Source organism: Vanellus vanellus, assembly GCF_965231255.1.
Source record: "Vanellus vanellus genome assembly, chromosome: 5".
Classification (NCBI taxonomy): Eukaryota; Metazoa; Chordata; class Aves; order Charadriiformes; family Charadriidae; genus Vanellus; species Vanellus vanellus.
Genome location: NC_138910.1, coordinates 42,078,073 through 42,098,704, shown reverse-complemented (window position 1 = coordinate 42,098,704; position 20,632 = coordinate 42,078,073). Strand labels below are relative to the sequence as shown.

General features: G+C 49.5%; 1 protein-coding gene across 1 annotated transcript; it reads left to right on the top strand.

The window, feature by feature from the left end:
• Positions 1–1,131: 1,131 nt before the first annotated feature.
• On the top strand, positions 1,132–17,033 carry MREG (melanoregulin; the record flags this gene model as incomplete). The annotated part of the gene is made up of 5 exons (XM_082483400.1): positions 1,132–1,223; positions 5,750–5,909; positions 14,525–14,615; positions 16,362–16,525; positions 16,899–17,033. The coding sequence occupies 5 exons, from the start codon at positions 1,132–1,134 to the stop codon at positions 17,031–17,033; spliced, it is 642 nt and encodes a 213-aa protein (XP_082339526.1).
• Between the last annotated feature and the right edge of the window lie 3,599 nt (positions 17,034–20,632).

The window sequence follows — 20,632 nt, the reverse complement described above, 5'->3', positions numbered from 1 at the left end:
TATTTCACCTTTCCTTGTGTTCATGTGCTGGGCATGAGGATATAGTAGATTTTATTATTATATGTGCTGGGATAAGCAAAAAATTCAGTGGTGTCAGGAAGCTGTTGTACTAGAATGAAATTGTTCTTTGGGGTGCCTGTGGCCAACCACACTTAAAGCAATTGCTTTGGGGACTAGCTGATGCTTGATAGTCTGTTCTGAAATGCAATCAAATCTGTGGTGATTAAACGAGATCCAGGACCATCTTAATTCAGTGCTTAAGCTTTTTTCTTCTTCCTTGGGGCCTGAGCTAGGCACGTGATAGGAATATTCATTGGAAGAAAGGGAGAAATAAAGGGGAAGGAAGTGATCTTTTAGATTCTTCTCTCCTTCCTCCAAAACCCCCTGCACCAGCAGACGGCCAAGTCCATCACCCCCAGTGCATTTCCCATTGCTGTTCCCAGGATCACAGCCCTGTGTCCTGAACACCAAGTGGGAACAAGCCTGGAGGTGTAGTGCACCACTACGGAGGATGGGAAAGGGGGGGATTTCTTGATTTCTGACCATGCTATGAAGGCCACTGGTGGCCCATTTCAGCTGGGGTACGAGGGCCCCAATGCATCGCGTTGCATTTGCAGCTTCCAGCCCTTGTGCCCCGGCTGAAACAGGCAGCAAAGGAGGGTGCAGGAGGATGTGGGAGGGGGCAGGATGGTGTAGAGGGATGCAGGGGGGTGCAAGAGGGTGCAGTAGGATGCAGGAGGGCATAGGAGGGTGCAGGGGGGTGCAGTAGGATGCAGGAGCATGCGAAGATGCAGGGGGGTGCAGCAGGGTGCAGAAGGGCGCAGGAGGATGCAGGAGGGTGTGTGAAGATGCAGGAGGGTGCAGCAGGATGCCGGAGGGTGCAGGTGGTTGCAGGAGGGTGCGTGGGGATGCATCAGAGAGCAGGAGGGCGCAAGGAGGGCGCAGGAGGGCGCCGGGGGTCCGGCGCTGAGTCAACCCGCCCCGAGCCGCGGCGGGAGCGGGCGCCGCCGGCGGGGGAGGGCGGCGGGGCGGGCGGGGAGCCCGGCACTGCCTCGCTCCTTCGGCGGCGGCGCTGCGGGGCCGGGGGAGGGCTCAGCCCGGCCCGCCCAGCGCGGCTCTCCGGCGGCGCCGATGGGGCTGGGGGCCTGGCTGCGCTCGCTGGGCGGCTGCTGCGGCTGCTGCGGAGGGGAGGCGGCGGCGCCCGAGAAGGAGCCCTTGATCAGGTGAGACCTCCCTCCGTCCCCCGTCCCCTTCCCTATCCCCCAGCCCCCTCGGAGGGATGGCGCTGAGCCCCCCTCCATTGCGCAGGAGGAGGGATGCTCCCACCGGAGATGGGTCGCTTGGTCCACAGCCACGCGTGAGCCCTTCTTCACCTCCACGCCCGCACCGTCCGGACCCCAGAGCCCTTTCCCAGAGGTTGGCTGCCCCAGCGCGTCAAGCCGTGCCCCGATTTCCCCCCAAACAGTTTCCAGTGGTTTTACAGCCGTTGCTCTCCGGGAGGAGTTGGCCGTCCCCTGCGAGAGCCGGACGGGGAACTCCAAAGGGACTGTCTCCCGGCGGTACCAGGCTGCTTTGGATTCCCTTTCCACCCGGCTTGGCTTGCCATAGGGGCCGGCTTCTTTCTGACACTTTGTGGCGCGATGCACGCCGGACTGCTGCGTGTCATGGGGGTTTTTTTATGGTTAAGTTTTAGCAAGTGAACCGAGAAAGGCGTCTTTTCGGTGTTTCCCGTGCACCCCTCCCCATGGGAACCGTTCAGTTTTTGTCTTTCCACGGTGAGATTTCAATAGAGGAGGCTGAGCAAAAAAGGAGGTACCCACATCACTATGCAGGGGGTCAGGTCCCGCCGTTGGGCAGCTCTGTGCTGCGTAGAGCTCTGTTCCCAGGCTGGGGATGCTGCAAAGGAGATACTGCGGTATTGCTGGAGCCAGTTTTATGTGAAAGCAGCATGCGTGCTGATTTCTTGAGAACAGGCTTTTCTCTCCTGTCAGTCGCGTGTGTGTTGCGCATGGAGCTGTGAGGTTGGGGAGGGGGATTTTCATACAAAAAGGTGAAGCCCTGAGTCGTGGAGGAGAGCTGTGAGCTGTGTGAGCACGTAAGCAGGTTTTGCATGTTGCAAAACATCTGTGTGCTGGGTGTAGGGCACCGCTCCCTCCTTCCCCAGCTGCCAGCCGGGGTCCTGGCAACCGCCAGAGCCCGCGGTGGGTGCCCCAGCCCTGGGAGTGTGCCCTCCCGCTGACATCGGTGGGACAGAGGCATTTCAGGAAGCGGGATGGGATGCTCCTGGTGTGGCCTACATAGAGATCAGGTAATAGCAGAGCTGGCAACGTAGCTTGAAATGTCCTGATTTCGCGCTGTTGAAGCAGTTACCTAAATAATAGCCCAGATAATCCTGAGCATGGGGCCTCCAGCTCAGGAAATTGGCATTAACCTAATGAGAGTCGAGCACACGTGCGGAGAGGCTCCTTCCTGCTGCCTTGCCGGCTGGGGTGGCTGTCCCTCGCCGGGCACCTTTCTTTAGTAACATGCCTTCTGCTGGCGATCCAATTAATGCTGCCTATAAGTAGGAAAGCCTGTATAAATGCCGGGCATTCGAAAGGCACCTGTTCTTGCACAAGAGTGCCAGCGTAATTAAGCTAACAGCCTAATCGCTGGCTTGTCCCTCTTTGGGAGGCTTTGGGGTTTTATTCCGAAGCAGGGCTCTTGCAAGAGCAAGCTTGCTGTATTTTTATTTTTATCACAGTGTTGTTTAAAATGAATAACTTGCTTGCGATTTCAGATCTTTTAGCTGGATTTTAGTTTTGGGGAGCTGGTATTGCTACCGAAATGTTGACATTATGACTTTTCACCTTACTTTCCCCAAGCAGAGTGGTTGTGGCCTCAAAAATTTGGCGTGTCAAAGAATGAAGCGGTGAGAAGGAGGTAATATGTGTATAACTAGGTGCATATGTTACCTGAGCATATACAAGGCTGCCTGTAACCTGTGACGAGGCCAGTGAGAGCAGCCAGCGCTGTGCGTGGAGGTGGGGATGGAGCACAGATGTAGGCACAGTGCTAGTGCAGGGCTGGGAAAAGAAACTTCAGCCAAAGTCAGGGAGCCAGGCTGCTGCAGCAAAGCATCCAGGCTGCCTGGCAGTCTCCCGATGCAGGAAGGTGGGATCTGGCTCGGATGGTGTCCTCAGGATGCAAATAAACCAAGAATTTGGGTTCTGAATCCCAAAAGGAGTTTAATGAGGACTGAAAGCCCCCCAGAGCAGAAATTTGTTGACGAAGCATTAGTGCTCAGCATTTTCTGGATAAAGCCCAGAGTGTGAAATGATCCAAGTCCCCTCTGGTCCCATGGAGACTCCTGTAACCTGCAAAGCAGGCTGCTGTTCATGTGCTCCTTTTTTTCCCTCCCATTTCTTTTTAAATGTTGCTTGGAAGTCCAGCATGATCTGGGGGTGCTCACTGTTGGCAGGGGTCTCCACGCTCGTATGGATTTGCTGACTCCTGGGCACTGCCTGCATCCCTTACGGGCTGCTGGATGCTCCGTGCTGCGGTTTAGAAATAGAAATGCGTTGGGAATTGCCTTGCAAGCTGTGAGGGAGTGGCTCGTAAAAGCTAAGGCGTGTTAGTATTATTGCCAAATACGGCTTTTTAAAGTAAATCAAGTCAGATGTTAAGGGTACCAGTAAGTCACTGAGTGGGAAGAAGCCTGTTGAAGGCAGGATGGGATTGAACTCATGCTGATAGCACGGCTGGCTCCTGAGTGATCTCTTTCAGGCTGGGGTCCTGCCTGCTCCACATTTGAAAAATGGTTTGAGTGAACCCATACTGGCTCTGGTGTAGGAATGGCTGAGTTATGCCATCCACACCCTCCAAGTTACGTTTGTTTGCTGGTCTTTAATGAGAGATTATAAGAGATTATCTTTTCCCTTATTACCTGTTGCTCAGGTTTTTGGTTTGTTGAAAGTCTAATTAACCTTCCTGCAGGAATGCTGATGTGAATGATTTTTTTTTTCTATTTTATCTATGTGCTGGAGCTCCTTTAGCATCTTTTTTATGGCTTGGCATCATGACTAGAACTCCTGCAGTGTTATCTGAGGTTTCGCTGGATGGGTTCCTTGTGAAAGGAATGGAGTTTGAGTGGTAAATAGAATAAACAGTGGGTTGTTCTAACAAGAAGTCAGCAGGGATTGCCACAGGATGGCTGATGAGACTATTGGGTAAGGCTGAAAATATTTCTCCATTTGTGTTGTTCTGCTCAAGTGTCTGGACATCTTGATTAGAAACATTATGGAAATCCTCTGCTAAAAGTTGCCCTGAGAGAATTAAATAACCCTATAAAAAAATGCACATCCTAGTAGCCACATGAAGCCATAAAACACAGAACTGCTGCCAGTGCAGAGAAAATCTCAGTGGGGACAACCTTCCCAGAAGATGATGCTCTGCTTTGCTGACCGATAAACAAATAAAGCCCAGAGTTCACAGGCAGGCTAAGAACATTTCCATCCCCAAAATAAAGATGGGGCTACAAGTCCTCTCTGCATCTTGGCACACAGGTTCTCGTGCTGCTCAGTGGAGTGATGTATCTCCCAGGCAGGAGCTGCTAGGGTGGGTTTTCCCCTATGGGGATTGCCTCCTTGACTCGGTAGGGTTTGGCTGCTGGGGAGAAAACAGAGGTCACACAGAAACATGGTTGCGGAGGTGGGACCTCTGGAGAGCATCCAGTCCAACCCTTGCTCGAGCAGGGTCAGCTGGAGCAGGTTGCCCAGGACCGTGTCCTGATGGGTTTTGAGTGTCTCCAAGAATGGAGACTCTACAACCTCTCTGGGCAACCTGTGCCAGTGTTCACCCACCCTCACAGTAGAATGTTTTATTCTTATGATTAAAGAGAATTTCCTGTATTTCAATGTGTGTTCTGTCATGGGGCACCACTGAGAAGGGTCTGGCTCTGTCTCCTTCACTCCCTCCCATCAGGTACATGTACACATAGATAAGATCCCTTCGAGCCATCTCTTCCCCAGGCTAACCAGTCCCAGCTCCCTCAGCAGAGGTGGTGTGTGTTTTGTCCAAAATAAAACCATGCCCAACGGCACTGCCTTTGAGGAGAAGATGGGCAGAAGCTGCTTCTTTGGCCAAGAGGCAAGGGAGAGGCTTTGCACGCAGCTGTCCCCTTGCTTGCTGCTCAGGGCATACCCCTCTGCACGTGAAGTCTCCCTGGGGACAGATCGTGCCTCTGGGATCTTGGCACAGCTGCAGGGTTAGCCGGGCAGAGAGAAAATACACTCTGGAGCCACTGGGATTTTTGAGTCTTAGTTAATTAGAACTGTTCCCACGTTAAGCTTGGAGAGGTTGGGGGTGCTTGCACGGTGTTTGGGGTGGGAAGGCACAATGGGCATCAAGGCAGGGGGCTGTAGGAGCGATTGGGAGATGCCACCTTTCATCCTCGCAGATGAGTGCTCACAGTTCCTCCATCTTAGCTGCTCACATAATATCTGATGTCTTAAGCAAATTTGTGCATCTGATGTCTTTCATGGAAGCACTGTCTGGTTTGAACTGTGGCTTGCGTGGTCAGGATGTGTGCTAACGTAAAAAACTGTCTGTCTTCCCATTCCTCACTCCTCCTCTTCCTTCCCTTTCCCAGGCAGGACATTGGGCTGCGAAAGGGGATGCCACAGCAATGGGCACTTTACCCTGGGAAGGTAAAAGGAGACAGCATGATGCTGCAGTAGCTAACGCTGCCTCACCTCTCCCCTCTCTGCAGTAACAACAACCCCTACGCCTCCTTTGGAGCCACACTGGCACGAGACGAGGAGCAGAACCTGTGGAGCACCCCGCATGACGTGACCCACACAGAGGCGGATGATGACCGGGTGCTGTACAACATGATCGTGGTCAGGAACCAGCTGGACAAGGACTCAGAGGTGAGGCAGTGCCATTCCTCACACTCAGTTACACTGTGGACCAAGGTTTGGTACTTTTGTCAGCTGCTTAGGGAGTGCCTTTATTTAAGCACCCGTTAAGCTGCTAGAAGGACCCCCAAGTCTCCCAGCGTGGCTCATCGGGTCCTCCCATCTGCTCCATCACCCTCCAGATTTTATCCTATATCTGGTGTGGCTGCATCTGTAGCCATCTCATCCCTGGGAAGCTCAAGGATGTCTCTGGCGGCTGAGCCAGGAGAGCCGCCCTGAACTGGGGTGCATGATGCCCTACAAGCACCTCTACCACCACCACCTGCAAACGTGTAGCACTGGGACCCCCAGCGCAATTTCCTGACTTGACAGGCTGCTTTTTTTATCCCCGATTTTGCCTTTCTGTGATCAGACTGGCATTAGCCCTGCCTGCAGTGGCTTTTGCCTGGCAATGGCAGCACCTGAAGCTGAGCTGCCGAGCTGCCGCTCCAGTGACACGTCAAGTTAAATACTCCTCTAATGGGCTGTACGGCAATTACCAAGAAGCGGAGAACTGGCACAGCTCTTAGCACAGAAGGGAAAAATCATTGCTCTTATGTAAAGGCTGTTTCACAGCCCTGATTTCTTTCGCTAAAGCACTTCTGCGCAAAGGAGATTTCAGTGGCCTGATTAGGAGCAGGCTGTAGCAAATAGTGACACATTTCCCCCTCTCTGATTGCTTTTAAGACTTCAAAATGTTTACAGGAAAGCGTGGAGGCTTCACATTTAATTTCAACATGATCCCATTTCATCCAAGAGACTGCAAGACTATAACTCTTCCTCCTGTGATAATCCCCTTAAACCACAAGCTAGCTCAGCTTTCACGAGAAGCCTTAAACTCCAAAGGTACAGCTGAGATCAAAATTACAATTTTTAGAATTTAAAATGAGATAATGCAATCCTAATGTATCCTTGTTGGACAGAATCCCCATTTAATTGGTTTTTTTTTTTTGGTGGGGATTGAATTAATCAGGGTGTTTGCAATGGATGGGTTTGTAACAACATTTTCATGGCTGCATGTAACCTTTACAGCTGTTGCAGCTGTAACTGCAGATATCCTCTTCCCTCCCCACCACTGCTTTCTCTATCTTGCGATTGCTTGTCTTAGAGAAGACAGGGAGCTTCATCCAGCCCAGATTGGCTGAAGGAAATGAGGACAACTCCATTTAGGGGGCTGTACCTGTCCTGGGCTCTTCAGAGCTGGGTGTACTTCACAGCATAACGAGCTTGTAACGAGCCCTTTCTTCAGTGGAAGCTCATCATTTTAGCCTGCGCCCAGTCAAGTGGCCTTTTAACTTGATTTAGGGCTCATTATGAGGCAGGCCTTCTAAAAGCTATTATTATTTATCAAACAGTATCATAAGTGGACGGGATGCCAAAAGGTGGCTCCTTGGGCAAGGGAGCATTGTGCGTCAGCCTTGCTCAGGGTGCAGAGGAGAGCATCAGTGATGGGTGAGCAAGAGAGCGCTCCTGCGCCTGCTTCTCCTAAACCCAGTGTTCCCGCTTGTCCTAAATCCAGTGCTTTTTCTCTGCCTTCAGCATGCCTGTAGGGTATTTAGTGGGTCTGTGCCATTGCCATGCCTGCCAGTGAAAAAGGAAAGTATGGGGCATGGGGCTTCCTCTCCACAATGAATGCAAGATCACATACCCTGTTGTTTTTTTTTTTTTCAACGCAGTGCAATTAATGAAAAAGCCTGAGGAGTACAACATTGGGCTGACTTTGCAGAAAGCCAACGCATGATACGCTTGATTTGAATTATGGCAGAGTGCCCTTTGCAGCTATTGATTTCCAGCCTCCCTGCTGCCTCTCTTTTACAGCTAGGGAAACTGAGGCATATAAGCCTGGCCAGCTGCTGCGGTCTCCAGCTGCAGCTCCTTCTGGGTGGCAGGACAGAGAAGGACTTGGCTGGCAAAGCCAACATTCCTGCATTCGGCCCTGGGTGCCGAAATCTCTTCTTACTCCAGTGAGTGATTTAAAACCAGGCCAGATTGCATTGCCCTCCCCTCCTAATGAGGCTTCAGCCCTGAGAGAGAAAAAAAAGTTCAATTGCAAAAAAGCACTGGGCTGCAAAAGCCATAATCTGCTTTGGGAACTGCTCTGCTGCCAAAGTCCCCGGGGAGACTACGCGGATACTGTCGCACAGGGAACAGAGGAACGGTTTCTTGCTTATGCAGTAGACAAGCGTTATGAGACCATAGGTCCTTTTTTTCTCTTGGTTAAAATTGGACAGAAGGAGAACTACTCCCTGTATCTCTGCTCCTTCATTTAGCAAAGAAATTTTGGCGTGCTGTATGCTTTGCCATTCCCACCTTTATCTTCTTGATTTCCTAGCACAGGACTTTGGAAGGACCCAAGAGCAGGTCGCTCTGCATCACGTGTGCTTTATTGGTATGGCACCTCGTCCTCAATTCAGTGTCGCATTTTTCATCTGCCTAACATACTTCTGCTTTCCTAGGTATTTTCTTTGTTTTTTTTTTTTTTTTAAATGGTTGTTCACATAGTGACAAGGTGCTGTGAGCTAGGACAGGAGAAGTGCTGGGCCAGGATGCAGTGGTGACATCAGGACAGTGCTGGAGGTCAGTGGGCATTGTCCATGATGACTCTCTTCTGGCCTGGTCACCTCTGTGCCATGGATCGCTGTGTATAAATAAACCAAACTGTATGCGAAGGGCCAGACACTCCAACACCAAACGCACCCTGTAGCTCAGTCAATTTTCTGCATGTTAGTTCATTCATGGTGAAGCTGCCGGCAGTTCACAGTGTTGGTGTCCTCCCTCGGGGTCAAGTCCCTTGCTCCCACCATGGGGCTGGACCCACACCCAATCCCTGCAGAGCCATTTCTTCTCCCTGCCCCCTCCCAATTGCCGTGCTCTGGGAAATTTGGCAGCATCAGCCCAAACTTGGTGTGACCTTAGCTTGTGTAAGGATGGCAGGGCTGCTCCACCCTGCTCCTCGCTGAACCAGGGCAGCAAGCTCTTCAAAGCAAGCACCGTGACATCCCGGGTGTGCCCTGTTTTGTTCCCACTTGCTCGTCCTGCTCGGTGCTGTGTGCTGGGAGTGACGGCTCAGGGGGCCATTGGCCGTGGTGGAGCTCGCTGGAGCACCCAGCAGTTGCAAAACCCACTGTGCAATAGGTAGATAAGGCAAGATTTGCTGGAGCCTCCTAAAACTGTGAGGACTGAGCAACTTGCAGCTCCGCGTTTCTCTCTGCTTGGGGCCGATGAGCGTGGTGTGCTTGGATGCACTTTTGGAAGTGAAAGGGGAGGGTGTGCTCAGAGAAAACCAGAAAAGCCGTAGCTGAAGGGCAGGCTGAAGGGGGCTGGTAAAGCTGATGCAGCCTTTGGAGATCAAAGCTGTCGGCAAAGCTTTTGAAGGCTGTGGTCAACTTTTCAAATACGGAAAAAATGTTTTTTTTTTCCCTGCACCTGTCCTGAAGCATCATCGAACCTGTTGTAGTGTAAAGTAAAACCCCAAATCTGGAGGTGAAGTGAGGACCTCTAGGAAAACAGGATGTTATTTAAGACGCTCCATAGATAGAGGCCAAGTCACTGTTCCTGCACGTACCCTGCTAATGCGGAGAAAAGGGGAAGGCGGACCACAGTGCCTCCAATGTTAACAGCAAGAGCTGGGCTTATTTGGCTTATGTAGATGCTGTGGCAGATGCCCCTCTCCACGAGGACCAGTTTGTGGTGGCCTTGGTGCCTCAGTGTCTTCTGATGGGGTGCATGGAGTTACCCAGCCGTGGGCAGAGAGCCTGAGCTGTTGCACCAATACTGGCTTCAGAGAAGGAGCCAGGTTGAGGGCAGCTGTGCCATGGCTCTGTGAACAGAAACTAAAGGTGGGTTTTTGCATTGGGATCGAGGAAAAAACACTGTTCTTATGGCTTGTTGTAAATGCAGTGTTTCTTATTCCCTTGGGGAAGGTGGGATCATAAACCCCACTAGCAAAGGCAATTCCTCAGCCTGCATCTCTGCTGAGGGCCTGGCTAGCAGAGCTGTACTTGGCACGATCCTCCTGGCAAGCCCATTAACGAGCTGACAAGGCCTATTTTTCTGCTTCCTCCTGCTCTCTTACAGGATTATTCTTTTTTAAACATGTTACAGAGAAGGTCAGTATTGTGACACACTGTTGCTGGGGCACAGAGAGGTGATGGGATTTGCCCAGGGTTGGGGATTGTGGTCGGGGAGCCCAGAACTGTCCCACTTAATACATATGGAAAATTATTTCTGAACTCCCGCATGCTTCTCTTAAAACTGAATCCAATTGTTAGTTGATGGTTCCACGTGTGTGCGTGGATCTAGAGTTTGTATTTGCTCCACTAATCCCAGTGCGCCCAGTCGCTGAGCCAGAGTGGGAGCATCCCTGGATGTGGCGTGGTACCTGCCTGCACTGGTATTTTGCAGTTTTTCCCCGATAACTCTGTTTTGACCTCATTTCCAAAATAACTCTTGAACAGAACGGTGACACCAATTGCTTTCAAGGGAATAAAGGAGAAGGTTTTGGTAGATGATTGCTTTGGCAAGATGAGGGAAGCCACCTACTAATTAGGAAATTTCCATATGAGCAGGGATGAAAAGTTGGACAGCGCTTGCCTGTTCTTTTGGCGTATTTTTTCCCAGAGCTCTCGGTTATGTGCCAGCCTGGCTTATATTTCATGCCCAGCATTTCCTCACTTCCATTTGGCATTTGCAGATTTAGCATAGCACAGTAGAGAGTCCAGGAAGGTTTTCCAGGTAAATATTTGAAGAGCTGAGTGCTCAGAGGAGAGAGGCAGAAGGGTTTCCCTGCTGCTCACAGGATATTCTTGACTCATGCATAAAGGGTTTTCTCAAGCGCCCCCTGGTATATGTTGTGCCCTGCTGCATAGGTTTAAAAGGGCAAAACTGATTGCATAAAAAAGGGCCGGGAACTGCAACCTGCTTTGGCTTCCTGTGATTAATTCAGATTTTGGCAAAAGGGTATTTTTTCTTAAAGGATTGATTTTGAATGCATCACTGGGATGTCCCAGACCTGTGGAAACACCAAGGGGTTTGGTGAACAGCAGAATCCTGCAGTACTTTCTCAGTACTGTGTGCAAGAAGGCTCCTCACCACTCCAGCAGTTACATCTTAACTTTGCAAGAGAGAACAGGGAACGGAGGTGCGCAGAAGATGTAAAAAGAAGCTAAGTTTTGGGAGCGAGCTGCTTGTCCCAGGCCAGCATACGGGCTCGGACATCTCGCAGGAAGGGGGTCCAGCGGGGAGCCAGCCCAGGGTGCAGCGCAGAGGGCAGCCTGCTCCGGCCTCACTCTGCCCAGGGCTGCCCAAGGACCGGCGTGCCCCGTCCTGTGGCTGGCTGGTGCCCAGGTATGCCGCAGTGGTCCCTATCAGAGCAGCAGCAAGAGCTGAGGGAGAGCGGGGTTTGGTGTGGAGTCCCGGCTGCCTGCCCTGGGGCTGCCCGGCAGCGGGTGCTGAGCCTCGTGATGCTGCCCTGCTCCCTCCACGGGTCACATCTTCGTGACTCATGGGATGCACATGGGGAACACCCTCCCCAAAGCCTCTGATGTTGCCCATTCCTATGCAGTGCAGAGGCACAGGCAGGACTAGCTTTGCTCTTCCTCTGCTGTGTAGTTAAAGGGAGATGCTTTTTAGATTAATTTCTGGGATGGAAGGATGCTCTTAATTTTATTTTCCTCATTAAAGCAACACAGAGGACAACCCCCTGCCCACAGCATTTAGGATATCTCTGCTACCAAGGAATCACTGGGGAAAACTCGGTGTTTTCTGAGGCTGATGGAGAACAGGGCATGAGTCCCTTCAAGAGCTCTGCCCGGAACTGCTCATCCTCACCCTGATAATGTCTAGTCTCTAGTTTCTTTTCAATGACTGGCACCACGTGCAGCATCCTCCTCCCAGCTTTCTCTGGAGAATACATCCAGCTCCACGCTCAGGCAAAAGAAATATCACTAAAACAAGAGGTCCCCCCCAGGCACCACTGTTAAGCATAATTTTCTGTACCAAAGCTGCTCCTTTGCACACCTCTGAATTCTTCAACAACAGGGCACTGTTAGATGTCCTCTGGGACTAAATATGTACTGTATTCGCTTCCATAATGCAACTCATTAACTATGACATACAAGAAAGCCATAACCTAGATTCCCTTAAAACAAAAATAGACAAGGGAAAACACGCTGCTGTTAATCCAGAGAAAATCAGGAGCAGCTTCCCTGCGTGCTAAGCACTGCTCGCCACTTAGCTTAGCAAGGAGTCTGGCTCGCTACCACAGGGGGTAAATCCACGCAGCCCTGGAAGCTGCTGCCAGGTGCCAGCAAGCCACATTTTGGGGAGAGGAGCATCTTTCCCACCCCCCCTGGCTTGCTAATTCAGGAGTTTGAAGCACGCCTGGAATCACAGTGGCTGTGTTGATCGATCGTGTGCATTAAAGCACTTGTTTATCTCCACAGGAGGGCAGAGACACGCAGTTTATTTCCCCACCAGCATGCCCAGACTGATTTGCTCTCCTTTCTGCTTATACCATGGGGTCACGAGCAGGCTGAGATGTTTCCGAGGGATCCCTGCCAGCAGGGACCAAGGCATCATGCAGCCTTTATTCTCTTTGTTTAAAACTCTCAAGGTTGCAATAAACTTCCCACAAAGCTATCAAACGATAATATGCTTCTTTTCTTATTCACTGTGTCATGGTTTGGGCCGGACTGGCCACTGAAACGAACTCAGTTCCTAGCTACAAGCCGTTGTCACGAGGGAGAGTAGTTTTGTCCCTGCCTCCTTTTTCTAGGGAAGGGCTGAAGAGGCGATTTGATGCCTCACGCTGGCAGCCAGGTGCCCTCCTGTGCCAACTGTAAAACTGCAGGCAAGAGAGAAAGGGGGCTCTAACCGGCAAAGCTAGCTTGTTGCGAGCAGCAACACAAAGCTAAAAACGAAGAGGATTTTGCTCTCCGGGAGGATGAGCGGTTCAGCGCGAGCGGCTGCAGACGGAGCTGTGTTTCCCCTGCTCTCCTGACCTGAATCGACCAGTGTCTTAACCCTGCCGGCTGCTTCTTCCAAAGCGTAATCTCCAAGGGTTTCCTGCAGATATCGCTGAACAACAAAAAAACAGGCTTGCCATTTAATTCTCTGCAGCGGTGGCATGTTGGCCAGGCTCAGGAAAAAAAAACACTAAGAAATCTCCAACTCTTTATCACATTAAGTCAACTCTTTAAGGCACCAGGTATCAGAAAACCAGTGGGATTTCTAAAGCACAGCCTACTTTCATGAATATTGTTTAACCCCTTTGAACCCAGCACATCACGTAGGAAAATCCCAGGGAGATGGCACAGATTAACACCTGTTTATTCTACAAGGGTCCATCTATGTAATCTGTTGCGGAGAAATTAGATTAATTAAGGTTGTTAGTGCAGAGAAATTATCTGAGTGATGTTCTGACCTACTGTGTGGATGCCTCTGTAAATGCATCCCTTTCAGTGTGTGCATCGATTAAACTCAGCTAGGAAACATACTCCTGTTGGTTTTTTTTGCAGAATACGTGCATTTCCACAGGAATGCATACTTGTATGGATGTGTTTAATTGTGCTGGTATGACTTTAATAAATAACCTCAAAACCTTCCCCTTTAGACAGTGTCCCATTATGCAGATATAAAGCTTGAGGTAAAGTGCAAGGATTTAAACTGTATTGTTAAGTGAGGCATTAACTACTGCACTGGCATCACAAAAAATAGTTATTACATTAAATGGCTCCAGCTCAGCCCTCAATCATTCACGTGCATCCCTCTTCTCTGCTATTTACAAAAGGGTACTCCAGCCTTTAAAAAAAGTCTATTTTTCTTGTTTTCCAGTACTTTTGAAAACCTGCCTACTCCAGTTAAATGCCAAGCAGAGGGCTGAGCAGTTTGGAGAAGCCACTGTATGTGTGACCAAACTGAGAGCAGTAACTTTTTTTTCAAACTTTTAGTTTCCCTTGGGCTATCACCCACTGTAAGAAAATGTGCCGTGCCAGTTTAACTGCAAGGATATGAAAATAAGGTGTTGCAATAGTTTATAGAAGGTAATTATTAATATGTGGTCATGCTTTCTCAAGCTGTTAAAGTATAAGGTATTCACACAACCTCAGGTTTTGATACTAGCAGGGGTGTCAAGGTTTCGAGTAAAGGGCTTTGAACCAAAGAGACTGAAGTCTCTCAAATGAACTACGTTTGGAAGTTCATGTTGTTCTCCAGCCTAGGACAGCGTTATAATTTCCAGCACAGAGCTGGAATTATATTCTCCCTGGCTGACCGAGGAGACCACATCGGTCATCCCCAATGCCTAAGATAAATTCTGTAATCCAGTTTCAAGGTAACTTGAGCCTGTTTTGTACATGCAGAGAAGATACAGAGATGCTGTATCAAACATCACGTTAAAATATTTCACCCTGGTCAGTGTAATTTCTTCCAGGGGCAACAGCAGCCTGGCCATCGACCTTCACACCGATCCCTCAGTGCCAACATCAACAGTTCAACTTTGGCTCCATTTCTAAAAGCTGAAATTCCTAGAAAAGCAGCAGAGACCTCCCTACATGCAACTGACTGAGTATTATCCCTTTGCTTTGCAGGAATGGCAAAAGCTCAACTATGATATTTATACCTTACGGCAGACACGGAAAGAAGTGAGAAGCAGGTGGAAACACATTTTGGAGGATTTAGGTAAGCTAGAGGACAAAAGGATGCCATTTGTGTGGTACCAAATGAGAAGTCCCATGACGGTTGAAAATGGGAACGGCTCCACAAAATCAGGCTGGTAGAGGAGAAAGGGAGGAAAACAAAACAAGATTGCTGAGCAATGCTGTCAGGTAGCCCACATGGCAGCTGAGAGCCCGCAGGAGACTCCTGAGAGCTCAGGCACTGCTGGGAGGAGACAGAGCCACTGTGTCTGCAGCCACATCAAAAAGCCCATGAACTATGACCGGTGGGAGAGCCTTTCAAGCCCATAGCATGCACGATGATCCTTGTCAAGCTTTCTTGTGGAAACTTAGCAGGCATGCCTGGGAATTCACCCTGTTTTTTTTTTCTAAGGACGGTAAATCGGGAGAAATGAATATTCCTTTCAGATTTGAAACACAGGTACATCTCTTTTCCCTCCTTAGCCCGTGACAGCTGATCAGAGCTAAACCACCCACTTTGTCTGCTCCCACGTGAATTTGAAATATTCTTTTATGAAATGAAGTTGCTCAACAGTGACCCTCCCACTCCTGCTATTTCCTAGCCTACGAACCGTGAACTGCACCCACTGGTCCTGTGTGCTTGGCTGCTGCTCCTCTGGACAAGGCAGTGGCAGGTGTGACTTGGTTTTCCCAATTGCCCTGAACACAGCATGTGACACTCAAGCCAAGGAGGTGTGCCGTGCTGGCACATCAGCTTGGTGACTTGCATCATGTTCTGGAGGTGGTTGGCAGCTAATGAGAGGAGGATGTGCGAGTCGAGCGCACTTGGGCTGTTCAAGGATATTATCACTGGGAGCAAAAGAGATGGGTATCTCAGCTGCTCCTGCCCTACCCGCCATTCTGGCATCTGGATGGGAGGAACGTTTTAAATTCATAAATAGATATCAGCGTTCATCTTCACCCAGGTGCTTGTGCAGCCTATACAGACCAAACACGGGAGGGATCACTTGAGCTCCTTACATCTGTTACTGCACGTTCACAAAGGGTCTCCCACATCTCCCTCATGTCCACAATGGCTCTGGAGCTGTTTTGCAAAGGGTGGGGAAGCTGAAGGCCAGGGATCATTTAGCCTTAGCAAAGCTAGATGTGCAACCAGATGTGAAACCTGCTATATTTTGTTATCTAAACCTCTGCTTTAATGATAAGACCACTACTCTTTCCCCTGTGTTTTCAGGTAAGACGCAGCACCCTGGAGCTGAAAAAAGAGTTAATGGCAGCAATTACATTTAAAGATCCCTGCATTCATTCTCCTGCCCTGTTCCTTTCCTGGATCCTCTTCCTATAAGAGGTGCTGACTGCTACAGGAACAACTACCTATGCATCCATTACTGCCACAGTTTTTTTACCACAGTTACCTCCCAACAACATATAGGTGTAGGTTGCTGGGGTGCTCAGGAAGTCCCATGAGCCCCAAAAGCTCTGGCAGCCTCAGGAATGAGCAAGAGCTGAAGCAACACCCTGGGTGCGGATGTTCATATGCCTTCTCTGGAAAACTAGCAACAAACTTGCTCTGAATGGGTGTATGTTTTTTTTTCCCACCAGCAAGCTCATACCTGCCCCAAGTGCAGACATGGAGCGTGCCTCAAGGAAATGCTAGTCTGTTTTAGCAAGTAGGGAATGCAGCAGCCCAAGGTGGAGGGCAAATAAGGAACCTTGCAAGAGCCTGGAGGACTCAGGGATAACCCTGTCTGCGTGTTCAACTTGTTTCTGTAACACATCTCTTTCCCAGGTTTCCAGAAGGAAGCAGACTCCCTCTTGTCGGTGACAAAACTCAGCATCATCAGCGACTCTCAGAACATGGGCAAAGCCCGGGACATCCTGTTAAAGCTCTCCGAAGAGACAAACATCTTCCCGACCAGCTGGGAGCTTTCTGAGCGCTACCTCTTTGTGGTGGTGAGTAGCTCCGAGCGTGCCTTCCTCTCCATGGCCCCCATCTCTGCAAGTGAGCTCAAATGAAGGGGAGTGGATAGGTGAAATGCACCAGAGGATGCTCAAATACGTGGTGGCATCTGGGGCATCCCCGTCAAATGTTGCACTTGTATCTTGGCTGGTCAGCTTCTTTGGAAATGTCAGTGCTGTAGCACCATAAATTTGGCCTCTGAAGTTCCTTTAAGCCTGTGCAACTGGTTGCTCTCGCAGCCTGTTAATGATGTGGGAAAGGATTAGACCTAATGCTTAACCTGAGAACAGGCATGGAGGGAGGACTCTGACCAGGGAGCTGCCCAAAGCAGCCTGTAGTAACTGTAAAACCCCGTTGCTTTGGCAGGATCGGCTCATAGCTCTGGATGCTGCGGATGAGTTCTTCAAGATGGCCAGCGTGGTGTATCCGAAGAGAGCCAGCGGGGAAAGAGTGGACGATAGCCAGAAGGCCCCGCAGTGCATCTCTGTTGCGATACCCTGAGGACTGTACCTTGCTGACGCAAGATGGACAGAGGGTTTCCTTCCCTCTGGGACCGGGCTCCTCTGCCGAGGGATTAGCACGAGTAGTGCTACTCCGTGTTTTCAGGCAGAGAAGCGAGTGGGCGGGCTGGAACAGAAGAGGGGGTCAGCAAGCTGTGCCCCACCGGAGGGCACGGGAAGGTGGATGCTGGCCCCAAGGTTCTCCCAAGCAGAGGGGAGCAAGAACTGCTGTAGCGTAGCCCCAGTGGGAGACCGCTAGCCTAGTAGTGTATGCAATAGGCACGAGAGGAACCTGCTGCACAAGGCGTCGCTACCAATAGCTGCAAAAGTTGAGATGCCTCTAGTTACAAGCGCTGTGAGGAGATCCGCGTTTCCACCTCCTGCTGTCCCCTCCCTCAACCCTGCTAGCTGGGAGGACCAGCAAGGGAGGAAAAATACCTCAGTCGTCTACAACTCCTTGTCGCTTCTCGGTGCACAGGTCCTCTTCTTCATCCCCAGCCCATGGCAGCCCCGCCGGGCAGGTCCCAGTGGATTCGGCAAAGAGGCAGGAGCAGTGCATAGCTGGGAGAGGAGTTAGCACCGGGTTGCAAAGCCTTGGAGCAGTGTCGCAGTTGGGTGCTGTGTCCCCTGCCATTAGTGGTTTGGAGGTATTTATGTTGGGGGTGCTTAGCCCAAGATCTTAAAAGAAGGTAGATTTTAGGAAGGTGCCAAGGTCAGACCTGCTAAGAATTTGGCTCCTGTAATATCCTCAGATTGGTTGCCCAACATCTTAATTAATTTCTGAAAGTTTGGTCTTAATTGCATAAAACCCCCGACTATAAAGCTGCATGTACTGTCAATATATACCTTCCCTGCTGTTAATGGGGATTTTTAATGAACATCCTTTATATCTTGGGTTTTTGCCTGGTAATGAGCAATAATTTTAAAACACTGCGTTTGATCATTTAAAAACAAGTGGAAGTTCTTCACTGGTTAACACGTGCTGCTAATTGGCCAGTTGAAAATGCTGGTTACACAGGACCTCCCAAAATAGCAAACCGGAGCTTTTATTTGTTTATACCTACAGTGTTTGATATATATATATATTTATGAATTGTTTCTGTTTGTCAGTCTTCCTGGGAAATGTTTTTGTCAACTCAGGACATCAGTGAAAACTGAGTTTAATAAACAAGACACATTATAAAACTAACTTTTCTTACTCTCTCTGTAACCCTGTTTAGACAGCAACGTTATCTTGAGTGCTGACAGCAAAAGGTTGGGATATTTGTAGAGCATAGACCTCTGTGGCCTGTTCTCCACACACAATTGCCCGTTGACTTGCAAGAGTAGGGTCATTTGCCAGCCTAGAACTGAAGTCTTTGTAGGAGATGATGGGGATTGAATTTAATTTCAGTGGGATTTGGAGTTAGGTGCACAGTTCCCATTGATTATTTTTTTTAGCAGAAGTTCAGCTGTACTTTGGAAAACTTCCCATGTTTTTATAGAAAATAAACTTCAGTGCATGGCAACTCCAGGGTTTGATTTGAACAAACTGTTGCAGAACACAGAGATCTGGCGATCCAAGGAACACCGTGCCAAAGTACATGACACCACCCAAAAGTCAGCCCTTGGGATCTTATCACTTTATAGTACTACGTGTTATGTAAAACCACCTGATGAGTTCCAAAATCTCATGGGTGAGAAGAGATTTCTTGTTAGCTGTGGTGCTGTTTGTTTTGGCGACAGAGGTTGGCATTAAGCAGCACCTTTGCAGAACCCCCCTTGCTGTCACTTGTAGCTGTGAAACTGGTTCCGATGTCAACAAAATTCAGTTTGTTGTAGCTTAATAGGACAGAAACTGCCTAAAAGGGACAATAATTAGGCTCTCTGAATGACAGAATTAAGGCTCTGTGCAGGGGAAGTGCTGAGTTTCTGAGCACAGCCACAGGGAGGAGCAGGAATTAACAGCAGCATCAGATCAGAGGGGAGCTGCTTGCTTCTGTGCAGCGGGAGGAGTAACCAGGCTTTGGGACTTGAGCGTCCAATTATGTACCAGTCTCAACATGAACAGAAAAAGGCCTGTCAATCCCAGCACGCGGATAAAAATGGTCATCGGGGAATCTGCAAATATTGCAAATAGCCTTTGGCTAAGCATAAGGATGCAGAACTTGTAAAAATCTGCAACTTGAAAAATTATGGAAACCAGCAGAAATTGTTTCCCTAGAGGCCCAAGTTCAAGTCTGTCATTCTGTTCATCTCAGTAGGAAGTGCCCTGTCTTTTGTGCAGTTGAGGCAAAAGACTCATAAACTGAATTTCAGTTAGTAAAATAGAGGAATTTGCCTTTCCTAATTTGCATAGAAATTACCCGGGAGACGCAAATCTTTACCTTTTGTTTTGCTCAGGTTTGGGCGTCCTCTGCTGACAGGAGAAGGAAACACAGTTTAGTTTGTCCACTAACAAGCCTTTGGTTGTGTCTCTGGGACCAGCAGTAGAGGACCCTCCACCTGGAACTCAGAGGCAACACATACTCACCATAAAGTTCAGCTACTGCCCAGTTGCCTGTTGATACTGGCCTGCCAGTGGTGTTTAAAAGATGTACTTAGGCTCTGTCACAGGAAAAGTTACCCACGTCTGTACAGCAGATACGGTGGGACTATCCTGTTTAAGGGCAAGAACAAAGATGGGGAAAGAAGCACAAACAAACATCTCCCAATTAAACTCATTCCAGGTTTTGGGCAAGTTAAAAACCCCTGTCATTGTGGGTCTCAAACTGAGAACATGAGATTAAACTGAGGAGACGTTCAGATGGTAAAATCAAGTCAGACATACAGAGCTGAGCTCTGGAGCTGCCGCAGCGCAGACTGAGTGTCATAGGCCTCTGGGTGGACAGACTGCCTCAACAAATGGACCAGGGCACCTCATTGGGAGTAAATTCCTCTCTATTGAAAAAGTTGGAATAAAGGTTTCATAAAATATATAAATCTCAAACAGCATCCAAGTCAGAGGCTCCCTGGTGATGCTGCATCACTGTCCCAGTCCTGGGTTGGGGGGAATTAATTCTCCAACAAGAGCAATTACCTTCCTCACTAGAAGCAAGTTTGAGTTTCTCTCGTTTGATGCCTGATCCAGACTTCAAGCTGCCATTCAGGTGGGCTTGAGTCTCCCCTATGGCCTGTATCATGCCTGGATAATTGTACAGATGTCTTTGACAGCCTACAGGTCTCAAGTGCCGCTAGATACCTGCACATGGGAAGCAAAGCCTGCCTGCACCCGCCTGGGAAGCGGTGGCTGTAGCAGAGCTCAGCGAACACCAGATGCCACTGTTCCCTTAGCCATGCCGAGGGAAATCATGTTTACAATGCAGGGGAAATTTTCCCAACCTTTTCTTGCATGCATCAAGTCTCTCAAGGCTGCAAGAACTGGCTTTCTGTTAAAGGTTGGGTTTTAGATATTTAATAGTTGCTCTGGCACTCTCTGGGAGACAGTGGTGAGCCCATCTCTCTTTCAAAGGTTTGCAGGTCTGGGGCCAGGGACTCTGCTCCTGCTTGGAACTGCTGCTCGCTGTGGGGCTGGCTGCTGCAGGAATTAGCATGTTTACGAAGAACATTTATTTTCCTAAA